The 12,753-nt window shown below is 37.8% G+C and overlaps 1 protein-coding gene across 9 annotated transcripts in view; it reads right to left on the reverse strand.

The window, feature by feature from the left end:
* GREB1 (growth regulating estrogen receptor binding 1) overlaps positions 1-12,753 on the reverse strand; it is an 87,050-nt gene that overhangs the window by 43,700 nt on the left and 30,597 nt on the right. For all 9 annotated transcript variants that reach the window (XM_048934721.1, XM_048934719.1, XM_048934718.1 and 6 more), the window contains 3 exons: positions 7,948-8,104; positions 4,462-4,581; positions 3,494-3,670 (listed from right to left, as the gene is read on the reverse strand). In XM_048934721.1, coding sequence (XP_048790678.1) covers positions 3,494-3,670; positions 4,462-4,581; positions 7,948-8,104 — 454 coding nt within the window. The remainder of the gene's footprint in view (positions 1-3,493; positions 3,671-4,461; positions 4,582-7,947; positions 8,105-12,753) is intronic.

Genomic DNA, 12,753 nt, shown 5'->3' on the forward strand with positions numbered 1-12,753 from the left:
TTCTCTCTTCATCTAGATCACTGATGAATTTGAACAAGGCTGGACTCACTACCGACCCTCATTCTGTGCGTGCCCTGTTCACATACAATGGCTGGAGCTAACAGCTGATAGAGAGGAGAGCTTGTTTTACAAACAGAATACATTAAATATTCTTCCATATATTATAGAAAGGACAAAGGGGAGTCAGGGCAGCCATAAGGTGACTCAATATATCTATGTCATGCAACTGATTTCACAAGAGAATTAGAAATCGATGCCCAGAGTTTTGGGGCCAGAAGCCTTTCACCTTTAGGTCAAAGTTCAAACCCAACTCTGTTCAGTAGTGACTTAAGGCCATTACCCTCTGTAGATTGTTTAATCAGAAGATATTTGATTGTGTCTGATATCATGTGGGCTTGGATTTGCCCACATCACAGTGATCTATTATTCAAATGATCCTTGTGGGTCCCTTCCAACTCAGAATATTCTATGACTCTATAATTTAAAAAGCACTTCCATGCTAAGGGGCCCCATGGTCAGTAGCAGGACCTTGGACTAAAAGGATGTGAAGCCCTATCTACCTTATGACTGGGCAGGGGTTCCTTTGGATTAACAGTGAACTTGCGCTAAGGGCAAGCAGAATATTTCAAGGTGAAAGGATATCTATCACCAGTTGGTCCAGCTGAAAATTTTCCTCCTGGTTTTTTTTTTTTTGTTTTGTTTTGTTTTGTTTTTTAATGACTAAGAGTTTTAATTGATGTTCATACTTATGTAATATTAATATTTTTTTGAAAGTCTCCAACTTCCTTAACACTAAGATTTAGCATGGTTTTAACTCTTCAACAAAAATATTTCTTCTGTTCAGTTCTACCCACAGGCAAAAAGCACACAAATATTGACTGCTTCACTTTTTTTCCCTCCCATTCAGTACCATTCCATTTGAAGACTGAAGGTCTTAAATGAAATTAATACGTTCATGTTGAGACTCCATTGTACAGAAAGTCACTACTATTACAAAAACTAATAGAACAGCGTACTTTCTAACAGAAGTGCCACAGATTTTATACTGCAACCTTTTCATCTTACAGCATACAATGCAAGAAAACTAATCTTTTCCTCTGTTGTCCTGACCTCAGGGACCCACTGAAAAAAAAAAAAAGAAAGGATTTCTTATTCCCTGCTAGGAAAGTGGGCAGCTGTTAGGTCTTTTGGGAAGGAAAATGATGAGTGAATAGCTGCTTTGTTTATCATGAGAGACCCTTCTTATGAGTAAGAACTGAAGGGAAAAATGAAAAGGAGAAAAACCTTTGGGGGTGATGCATGTTAGCTGCATTTTCTAGGATACAATAAATATCACACTATTGCAGTTCTTCCTCCAGTCAAGCATTCCTTCAGGCTACAAAACAAAAAGGAATGGTTTCCTGGAGCCAAAATTTGTCCCAAGTAGCGAAACTTGGGATCTAACTTGATTAGTGGAGATATATACAATACGTTCTCAGGTTCCTCAGAGAACTTTTTGCTTAAGAGCCTGCCTTTTCCAGAAAACAGAAGTTTCCCATGTAATAAACAGCCCACTGTAAAAACAAAGAAACAAAACAACCTTGCTCTTCAATAAGGACAACTTTCATATTGCAAGCACATATTTCTAGATGGTGGAGCAACTCAGTAGCATAATCAATAAATTGTCACAGTATCATCAGCCCCCCATGGGAATAAGGCTATAAGTCAAAAGCTGGTCAAGAAAATCCTGAGACATTTTGTTTTTTCCTGGAGTTTGGATCTCAAAGATCCAAATGCAAATTCTTTCACATTTAATCTTGTTATAGAATACACAAAACTTATCCTAAATTATCACTTTTTTTTTTTTTCAAAAGAACACAATTCACTAGAATTTAAATGTACAACAGCCAAAAATAAGCATCTAAATTGTTTAGAACAAGAAAAGAGTGTTAAATAATCAAGCTGAGGATGCAAGTAGCATAAAAACCTCTCAGTTATGCTCCCATTGCTTTTTTGTGCTCTTGTTTAGCATGCAATTAACAAGTATACTACTTTCTCTCCACAAAGGCCTGAGGAACTTAAGCTATTAAGAGTGCTAGCACTGAATGACTGGAGCGGTACAACATTCCTGTCTTAATCTTTAAAATGACAACATGTGGGTGATTTATAGTCCTTCTAACTCTTTCGCAATCATTAGTCAAATCTACTGTGACCAATCCAACTCTGTAAGATCACGAGGAAATGAATTACAGTGCACAGAACTACATTATCCACCTTCACACTATGCTGTCATCCCAAATGCCCTGAAGAGCGGCTCCAACTGAAATAACAACTGAGTTCACGTCATATCCCTCAGTGTTTGTGAAGGAACATGGTTAAAGGGCACAATGACAAATAGTTCCTTTCTGCTATCTAAAGCTCAGACTGGTACACAGAAAATGACGAAGCATTTTTGAAGAAAATAATACATAATTACCCAAGAATGTCTGACTACAATAAGAGCTTTCTCTCCAGATTATATACTTTTTGTCCCAGCATATGAACTATTCCAATTCACTAACGTCAATATCTAGTTCATTCATTCACAACACTGTGGATTGCTTATAATTGTACTGATTTGGATGAGGATAATGGCAATCATAAGGGCTAAAATGAAAATAGAAAGACTCAGTTTATGTCAGAAATTGGACACTTAAATTGGTGAAAAGCAAGAAAATTTTAAGTATTCTGCACAATTTGTTTTCTTAAAATAATGTGCATTGTAAGACTGAATTCAAACACAGTATTACCTGATTACGCATTAAGGAAAAAATTCAACTTATAATACTTCATATTTATTTTTACTCTGATAATAGTAAAAAATCATAGGTTAGGATCCAGAATTCGTGCTATTGTTTAAACTTAGTTGGGAACACGATCACTGCCCCAAAGGAATGAATGAAAATGGTCATAATGGATGAGGCTCTGGGCAACCTGATCCAGTGCTTCATTCAGTGGTTGGCAACCCCACCCACAAGCAGAGGTTTGAAACCAGACAATCTTCAAGGTCCCTTCTAATCCAAGCCTGTGATTCTATGTTAATTTTTTACAGTACAAACTATGGTAAAATTGTTTACATGTATCTTGTAGACAGGTTCACTTTGACAGATCTACACTCTGTCCAACTATGTTAGTATTTGGAAAGCTAAAATAGGGAGCAGTTCAACTCCAGTTACCAACTGTTTCCAGTTTCAACTCCAGATGTGTAGTTCCAGCAACTAGGTCATACACAGACCAGATAATGACTTAATTCTTGGGCTAATAGACAGATCATGAAGAATTTCTAATGAACTGGCTTACTCTGTATCTTTCCAAAGTAAACATAACCAGCTCTGAGTTTTTATCTTGCTGTGCATCACCAATGAGAGTTATGTACAAACACAAAAGAAATAACATCTGCTGAACTCACTCTGAGAAAAAAGACTAGCTATTAATTGTAGACCACAGAAGCATTCACTTACTGTGACACACTTACCCAACAGGGCATTGCGCCCATTATCATCTGGAAGGAATCTTTTATCCACAGCACACACTAAGAGGTGATCAGGTAAATTTGGTGACTTGGCACCAACAAGTAAAAACCCTGATGGTACCTCAATATGTTCGTTGGAAATCGAAACCAGTCTCAAATCTTTACCAGCCTGGCAGAAACCTAGAAAAAAAAAATCAATCCAATGTACTTTAAGTTGAGAAGAGTTTTCTCTTTAATACAGGTAATTGTCTTTCTTAAAGATCTTCCAATAGTTTTAGTGAAAAGCAAAGTGGTATTCTCTGAGGTCGAGCCAACTAAGAGATAGTTTTTTTCCCCTCCTTTTGGTCACCATAAACAAATACCATCAGTACAATAAACAAACTCAAATTTGAAAATCCAGAGAGAACTTTCCAGAGAGATGATGTTACACATCACTAATATACACTAATATCACAGATATTTATGGGCTACTTACTAATATCATTATAACTACAGTCAGATTTTCAGAAACGCAGATAATAGTTCTAAGTATCTAGTCAATTTCACTGGTTATCCTGTTTTGTTTTTTTTTTTGTTATTGTTTTTGCTTGTTTTTTGAATAATTCTTTCAGCAACATTGAATTAGGTAAATAGGTACACCTCAAGTAGTAAAAACTGATGATAAAACCTGAGAATTACTGTACTCATTATAGTGAATGTTATGCCTGTGAAACTCAACCTTGCCTTGTTCTGTCCTTATGCCAGGTGTTCTAGCACAAACACTTACATGCCACATTTGGTAAAGACCTTGCAAAATGCAAAAACAGCCAAGAACTATCCAGCTTTGTCTAACAGATAATGAACAATGGAATGCTTATTATTTTTACAACATATAAATGATCTTGTTCTGATGAGTTACAGGGAAACGCTCCACTTATACCTATTTGAGCAGGGCAAAATGCCTTCTGATGCGCGTTTAGTGCATTTCTTACCATCAGTAGTGCAACACCCCTCTGGGGGAGGCTTCATCTGGTAAGAAACAGGACTGCTTGACTCTGAGCCTTCTTCTTCCTCCTCTTCTTCCTCTTCCTCATTATCTGCTCTGCTGCCTGCTACAAATTGTGATAGCAAAAATGTCTTAGAAAATAGAAAATGCTGGCAACAAATCATTGAATGAACAAGGTGACCCAGTTACAGAAAGTATTACAGAAAACTGGATTCTCTCCTCTTGACAATGACTTTAACATTGTCAGCTCTAAAGCTACCTGTTCTTTCTGTGAAGCTCTAAAGCTACCTGTTCTTTCTGTGAAGCTCCAACTAGCAGTCTTATGCTTACAATAGAATGTCTTTGATTTAAAAAAAAAAAAAAAAAACTTTTTGCCTCAAAAAAAAAAAAAAAAAAATTGAGAGCACGACATAAGTGTACCTGAAGAAGTAAAAAGCCAAGGGGCAAATAAAAAGAAGCCTCTATTTATTTTTCAAAAAATAATCTCTATTTTTAAAATAACCTCATGAGTTTGGAGATCTAATTCCTGATGTTCGAACTCTTGTTGATCACAACATTGTAACTGTATCCTTTATTTATAATATTAACAGCCAAAACAAATGTAAATTCGTTACTTTAGAACACCATGGCTGCAGTCCAAGTGCAGGTTTTATCAATGAGGTGCTGATGATTGTGTCCTTGATGCTGTAGACTGAAGAAACAGTTCCCACTTGAAATTAGGTTCAACCAACAGCTGATATCACAACAAGAGAACCTGATTCTCATGCAGTCACAGAATCACAGAATTGTAGGGGTTGGAAGGAACCTCCAGAGATCATCGAATCCAACCCTGCCAAGGTTCCCTACACCATTTCCTACCAAAACCCAGAGCTCTGAGTAAAACACTGCTGCTCTCTGCACAATGTCAAGGAATGGCAGATGTCTGGAAGACAACATACAAAGGTCTGCAGAAGGACTGGGCCATTCTAAGAGGCAATTCTGAATGCTGAGGAAAAGGATATATCCTTTAGGCTTTTATTTTAGATGCTTTCATGTGTTTTACCTTCAGACTCTCTGCTGCATACCACTTTTCCAGTGTTCTGGTCCCTTGAGTCAGTATTTTTAACTGATAGATTGCTTGCTAACAGAATTAACCTGCTTACTCTCCATGTGTATTACAGGGAAAGAATTTGAAATACATGTTTTCTTTTAAGTATTTAAACATCAATCCTGGTGCACACAGATAAAGGCATAACATTAAACATTTCTGTTTAAGGATATAGTCCAAAGACAAAAATGCTGAAAGTGAACAAAGAGAAAAGTGAAGCTCTTTGTCTTTCGTGTTTAAGATAGGGATAAGCTACGTGTTATGACTTAATCTTGACTAACATCTACATGCATCAATAATAAAAAGACAGGAAAGAAACAGAATGAGAAAATGTCCTACTACTGGAGCCAAGGAGATTTGATGTTGTATCTAAACCAACTTATGTGAACATGGCACTTTCAATTTATATAGCTTCAAATGATTTTATGGGCAATTGTGCTTGTGTAAGTGACCATAAAGGCATACACTTACAACAAGTATGTTCGGATTTTTTTTTCAAATTTAAATGTAGAGACTGGAAAACTGTAGTCACTGGAAAATAATTGGTTGTGAACTCTTTGCAAAAAATGGACTGTGTAGGTGAGAAATGTCAAACTTTTTAACTTGTCTCCAGCACTGACCTTGACTACATTACTTTATATGCAAATTATGTATAACATGTTTGCTCCACCATAGGAAAACTGGCTGTATTGATGACTAGTAAGCAGTTATGGCCGAAAACAGTCCAAGTATATGAACAAGACAATGTCAGGGGCAAGGACGCATAACAAGATGGATGGACAAGAGCTTATGCAGGATCCTGAGGATGGCTCACTGTTTCACATTCCTCCTGGTCCTCAGAGTACAGGGATTCACCCAGCTAGGAGTGGACATTTCTACTTATTGTGAGGCTGGAGTATAGGATGCCAGACTGTAGAGCTCTCTCACCTAAGGAACAACCTTGGGAAAACTCTATGTCAGATCGCTTCAGAGTTCCCTTTGTCTGAAAATTCCATGAAAGTAATGTTCTTCACCAGGCTGTTGTGTGATTAATTACAGTTCAATTCTGTTGCCATTAACTGCAAAAAAACCAGAACCAGCCTCTCTTGGTCTAAACAGTTCCTTGTTGAAAGCCCTGAATGAAAGAAGCCACGGTAGTGTGAAATTGCACTTTTGTTCCTCAACAATGTATCTGCACCTGTAGCACCATTCCCAGGTGATATCATAATCAATTTTGTGACATCACTGTTGATTGGCATGGAAAAGATTATTAAATCCTCGTAGAAATATTTAATAGAAGAATCACTTCATATAGAGATAAAGCAGCATAAATATTCAAACAATGAATGTAGATTCATTCTCATGCCCTATGCTAGCAATTAAAAAAAAAAAAAAAAAGATTAATGATGTGTGAATGGTGAACAAACTTACTTCTGCAAGGGATATTTCCTCAGCAGTTACAGTAAGGTAGCAGTAAAAAGTTTAACCCATGCAAAATACTTTTTTCCATTACTATTTCTTGGGTTGCTGTTTTTTTTTTTTTTTATTTTTCTTTCCTTTTATGTGACTGTGATCATTAACCATTATGCATTCTGTACTGCATATCTCTAAGCTATCTTTAGCAAGGTAAAACAGCATAAACAGGCCTGGTGAGAAGAAATGAAACACCACCCTGGTGCAGAAATGGTTAAATATTAAATATAACCTTGCACCAGCACTGAACTATGCGTATTAGAGCACATCAAAGCACTGAGCTGTACCATGAGTTTGCTTGTCAGAGCTACAGTTCATCTAAATTATACTATTTCTATGAAAAAACAACTGAGCAAATGAAACTTAAAAAATTATCTTCTCTAAACAATGTCCCATGTGCTATATAACGACTTGAACAAGATTTACCAGCATTTGTATCCTATGTTTTTACCTTTACAACAGAATAACTAAAAGAATCACACCAAAAGTAGATATAAGCATCCACAATAATCAGCTACAATTTTTTGTACCTTACTATTCACAACAAAAATCACTTCAAGTGCATCTCATTCAAACATCTGTTATATTTTAAACTGTCATTTACTATATAAATTCCAGCAGTGTATGATAAATTATAGGATAACAGACCCTATGCTCTAAATCACCAAAGATTTCTCCAAATCTTCAATTTATACATGCGTATAAATCTGAGCAAGCAGATAACTTATTTTTCTCAAAACAAAAGACAATGCATTTTGCATTCTAATCAAATTCTAATATAAATATTTATACATGTATTTAGATCTTAATATATCTAAAGAAAAACATTGAATGCTGCAGCTTTTCTGCATTTTAAATGTTTTTGCTGACCCCTAGGAGAGCAAACAGCAGAATTGTGATGGAGCAGAAATATAAAGTTCACTAATATCCTACCTTCCAGCGACGACAGCTGCTGTTCAGCTTCCAAGTACAACTGAGAGAAGATCGGCCTTGGAACTAAGTTGTTTGAGCGGAGAGAGGCCTCGATAGAATTATGCAACACTTCTTCAAACCTTGTTGTCTTGAGCTGTCCGGCGTAAGAATTTCCCATCTTCTCAAACAAAAAGACAAAGAGAAAAAAGAAAACTGATTTCAATTTTAGTACTTAGAACTCCATGACTGCACGTTGATGTCAGACTGCAACATTTCTCATGGAAGAGAAATTGTCCGCAGAGAGAGGCGTAGGAAAGGAACATTGACTGCAGCAGTGGCTGAGCTGATCCTGCTGGTGAACTACAGGAAGTTATCTACAAGTAATAGCTTTCTGAAATTCAGTAGAAAAGCTTTGACACCTTCTTGAAGACAAGGCTGGAAAACTCAGTCTAGTAATTCCATGGTTTGTATAGCAATTGAGGAGATGCATTTTCAGTAGTCAACAATCTCACCTGTCAAACAGCCTGTTTTGTTTGATTTGAGCAGAATAAATTGCAAAGGATTTGGGCAATAGCACAGTTCAGTGTAGTCACCTTTTCATGGCCCAATCCTGGCTAAAAACTCACAGGTAAGGCAGGCCAACATGTATTTTAGAGGTGTTACTGTTGTAATGTGTTGTGGAAGATGATGGCTTTTTCTTCTCACCTTAAGCAATGTTTTTCCATAAGAACAAGAGTATTTTTGTAAAGACAGACATATCCATTATCTATTTGATTTTGTATTCCATTATTAGCAGCTTAGTGAAACAGCATAATTCACTCATATGGTCAGTGAGGAGCCAGCCTATTCTAGCTTAATATCCCAGCATTTCCTTCCCACGTCCTTTACCACCGCCTGCTTTCCCACAGATACAATGACCTGGTATAGCCAAAAGCCATGTCAGCTTTCTTTTTCTATTACAAAGTAGCTCTTGCCCTGGGCCCCATGTCCTTTCCCTCCTCACATCACTGTGAATGGAAAGCATGAAACGTTTCCTGTTTGTGGCAGTAATTCCAAAACAGTGAACAGCCCCTCCTCGGTGCAGGGTGCTGCCTGGGAAATGAGCCTGTTGGGAAGCATCCTGCAGGAATAAGGCAAGCAAAAGGAAAGCTATTTGGAAATCACATATGGCTCTTCTCAGGAAAAAAAAAACAAAAACAACAACATACCCCAAAAAGAAACATTAAGCAAATTTGACCGTTTGGATATATTCGTATGACTTTACAAACCTTATAGACATACAAAACCATAGCTCTGTATACTTTTTGGTACCATTTTAGTATCATATATTTAATTACACACTATATACAGCATTAACAGAAGCTCAGTGAGAATTACATAACAATGCAGTATTTACAGACACGATCAAGAAAGGAAGTAGGCATTACTGACAAAACAGGTGAACGTACGCAAAAGCAAATGAAAAAATTGCAGCGCATTGCACTGATGAACCCATTTGCTGAAGGGTTAAAAAAAGTAACAAAATAAAGCACATTAACTATGTTCAGAGCTAATGTGGAAATAAGGAAGCATCCTCTCTCCCAGTAGAAGCAGCAATTTACCTCTGGCTCTTCTCATTTCAAATTTTAATTACTGCTTCATCTATAGCAAACCCAGCTGATGATAATGAAGAATTCCTGTCTTCAGTATTGTCTCTAAAAGGATGTATCAGAGGTGTATGCACAAAGCCCACAGTTGGTATAATTCATTTAAGAGCTCAAACACTGTTTCCAAGCAAACTCACTAATTAACCCATCTTTCAAGCTTTATATGCCAACATCAGTGCAATAAAGACAAATGATTATCAAGATACCTAACAGATATGTCATTCTTAAAATCTCTCCCCCTACTATGAATAATATTTTCTCTAGTTAGTTTGTTAGTCTGGTGGCCAGGGACCCATCTCCACATTTTCAGGACCAGGAACTGTGTGGTTCTGCACAGTTTTGAAATTCTGGACCAAAAAGAAGTAAAAATGAAGGAACAAGCACTCAACATGGTATATTCAATGTCATACCTTCTGGATTGGAAGCACCACTCAGCTATCAGGCACTTCACACTTCTTTACATGGATTGCTGTATTTCAAGGCAGAGACACAACAAGAAAAAGACTGGAAAACATCCAAAAGATTTTCTGTACTTCATAATTCCTGATACAGCCCTCAGATAATACTCAAAGTTTGACTGCAGTTGCAGAGGCTTGCCTTACAAGAAGCTGGATTTTACCCATTCTCAGCATGACCAAAACTGGACACTTCCAAACTTATTCATTTACTTCTTGAAAATCTTCCATAGAGCACATGAAAAATAGGAAGATTTAAAATTCATCTAATGAGAGACACAATATTTTGAGACGATCCAAAAGCATTGTTTACACATAAATACACACGCAGAACTGCTTTAAGCAAAGAGGCATGAAGACTGACTTGCTCATTGACACTATTTGCATCTACTAGTGATGAAAGAAAAAATACTGCAGTGTTTCAGTATATAAATTCTCTCCTACTGGTACAAACAGCTATTATTCTGTACTGTTTATTAGGAATAGCAACAGATGCCACTGTTACTGGCACCTTGCATACCTGTTATGCAGAGCCCACTAGCACACACATCAGAAACCCTGTCTCTAATGCTAAGGATGCCAGAAATCAGCATCACCAGACAGTAAGTCTGGTGTAACCAGTGCAGTAACACTATTTATACAAGGTCCAGATCCTGGCATCCTTTGCGACGCAGTCACAGTTTTTCTTCCACTATAGTTCCAATTTAATTATACGGATGGGTTTGTACAGCAAAACAGAAACTTTTTGGATTTGTATCTGTGGTAAGCTCTCGCATACCTGTAGGCTGTCACACTGTCAGACACAGTCATAAATTCAGGAACATACTTCAGAAGACACAGCCAATCTTTTAGAGACATTTTACATCATCAAGCACACACTTCTGGAACCAGAAATTGTATACTGCATAACATTTGGAGGTTGTGGATGCCCCATTCCTGGAGGCGTTTGCCAACATCAGTCCATGTCATTCAGAGCCCCAGTAATTCTCTCAGTTGTGGGAGAGATGACTTCCATGAAGCATGTAGGGGAGAAGCCCTGTGATGGTTGTCAGCCTCTTTTCTTTAAAGCCGCCGAGACTGCGGCACCTGAATTGTAAACTGCTGACTCTGTGGCACCAGGAAGCAAAGGCTTTGAGTCCTATTTTCCTGCTTCAATGAGCTCAGCGTTCCCAGCCCAGATTTATGCCTCTCTTGGATACAAGTGGGTGGCGCAGGCTGAAGTTTCAAATACATGTGAAATTCCAAGCCATGAACATAGATGGCAACCAGATCTATTAAAAAAAAAATCACAGGGCAACAGAAGGGTAGGCCTCGACCCCAACTGCTGATAAATCAAAGAGCAAATGACTGCCACAGCCAGTTTCCATGGAGAGCATGCAGAGAAAAATACTAGTTAATACAAAGGGGGAAAAAAAACAGGAAGACCTGGAGCTGGGAGAGCTGCTTACAACCATGACAAAAAGAATAATGAAAGCACTCTGAGGAACATAGGTGCCTAAAAAAATTTGCAGATACAGCTGAAGTGGGTCAGTACAATGTATTAGAAACCCACAGATAAATGCTGCCAAAGAGAAATGCCAGGCATCTGAAAATGCCTGTGAATATGTTAGTCTAAGGATATTAGGAGTCCTGGGCAAACATCTGTTTGTCATGGAGTGGAAGGCAGGGCTTCCTGGTTATTTGGCTTTAGCTTTGGCCCTTAATTCTCTGATAGCGTAGTCCATGGCATGAAGACCTACATGGCACAGCTAACCGGCCAGAAAGATTTACTGAGCATTTAGCCTAATAAACAAAGTATATGGGGAAAGTAAAAAGTAGATCTATGTTAGTTATAAGAGAAAAGCTCTCTAGTTCCAAGCAAGGAACTGTCCGTTGGTAAACAGCAATTACTTGACTAGGAAATACAGAATGTGATTTGGAGTTAATAGCTTTGCCTGTTGATTACAGATTCATGCTCAGGTTCAAGTGCAGTTGAAATCACCAGGTTTTGAAGACGAAGGCCGTCACCTGCACTATTCTGCTATGGTCCTGTACTCCAGCTGATGCACTTTTAGAAAATGCCTGCTCAGCCATGAGGACAACACCTACCAACATGAGAGCCATGACAGTGACTGGTCATACACAGAGCAATGACCAGCAGCAGAAGGACACGCCATCTCCAACCTAGAATGGAGATGCTGGTGAGAGATCTTTTGACTAGTGAAAGGAAGACTGTAATGTACTGGTGACTTATCAGATGCAGTTGTCTACAGTAAAAGAGTATTAATGTTTTGTGAAGACTGAAGATCTAGCATAGCAACACCAGACAGAATTTATCCTACACCTTGGACAGGATGAGTGTCATAGAATCAAAGAACAGTTTCATTGGAAAAGATCTCTGGTGATATCCTAAGGAAAACTATAGATATAAGAGAACAGAAATTAATCTGAGGCTTTATACAACTGCTAAATAATAAGACTGTTAAAAGAACCTTTGGCTTTATCAGAAACAGAAAAAGCGGATCTATGCAAGCTGTGCTAAGAAGATTTTAAAATGTAGTCAAGAGCTCCAAGTGTGAAATTAGAAAGCCACTGTTAATCACCTTAGTTGAGAGATCTGAAGGAAATTAAAAACATTTGTATCCCAAGTTTTCAAGAATCACAGGGCTTGGAAGGGACCTTTGGAGATCATCAGTCCAGTCCCCCTGCTAAAGCTGGTTCCCTACAGTAGGTGGCATAGGAAAGCA

Source organism: Lagopus muta, chromosome 2 (assembly GCF_023343835.1).
Source record: "Lagopus muta isolate bLagMut1 chromosome 2, bLagMut1 primary, whole genome shotgun sequence".
Classification (NCBI taxonomy): domain Eukaryota; kingdom Metazoa; phylum Chordata; class Aves; order Galliformes; family Phasianidae; genus Lagopus; species Lagopus muta.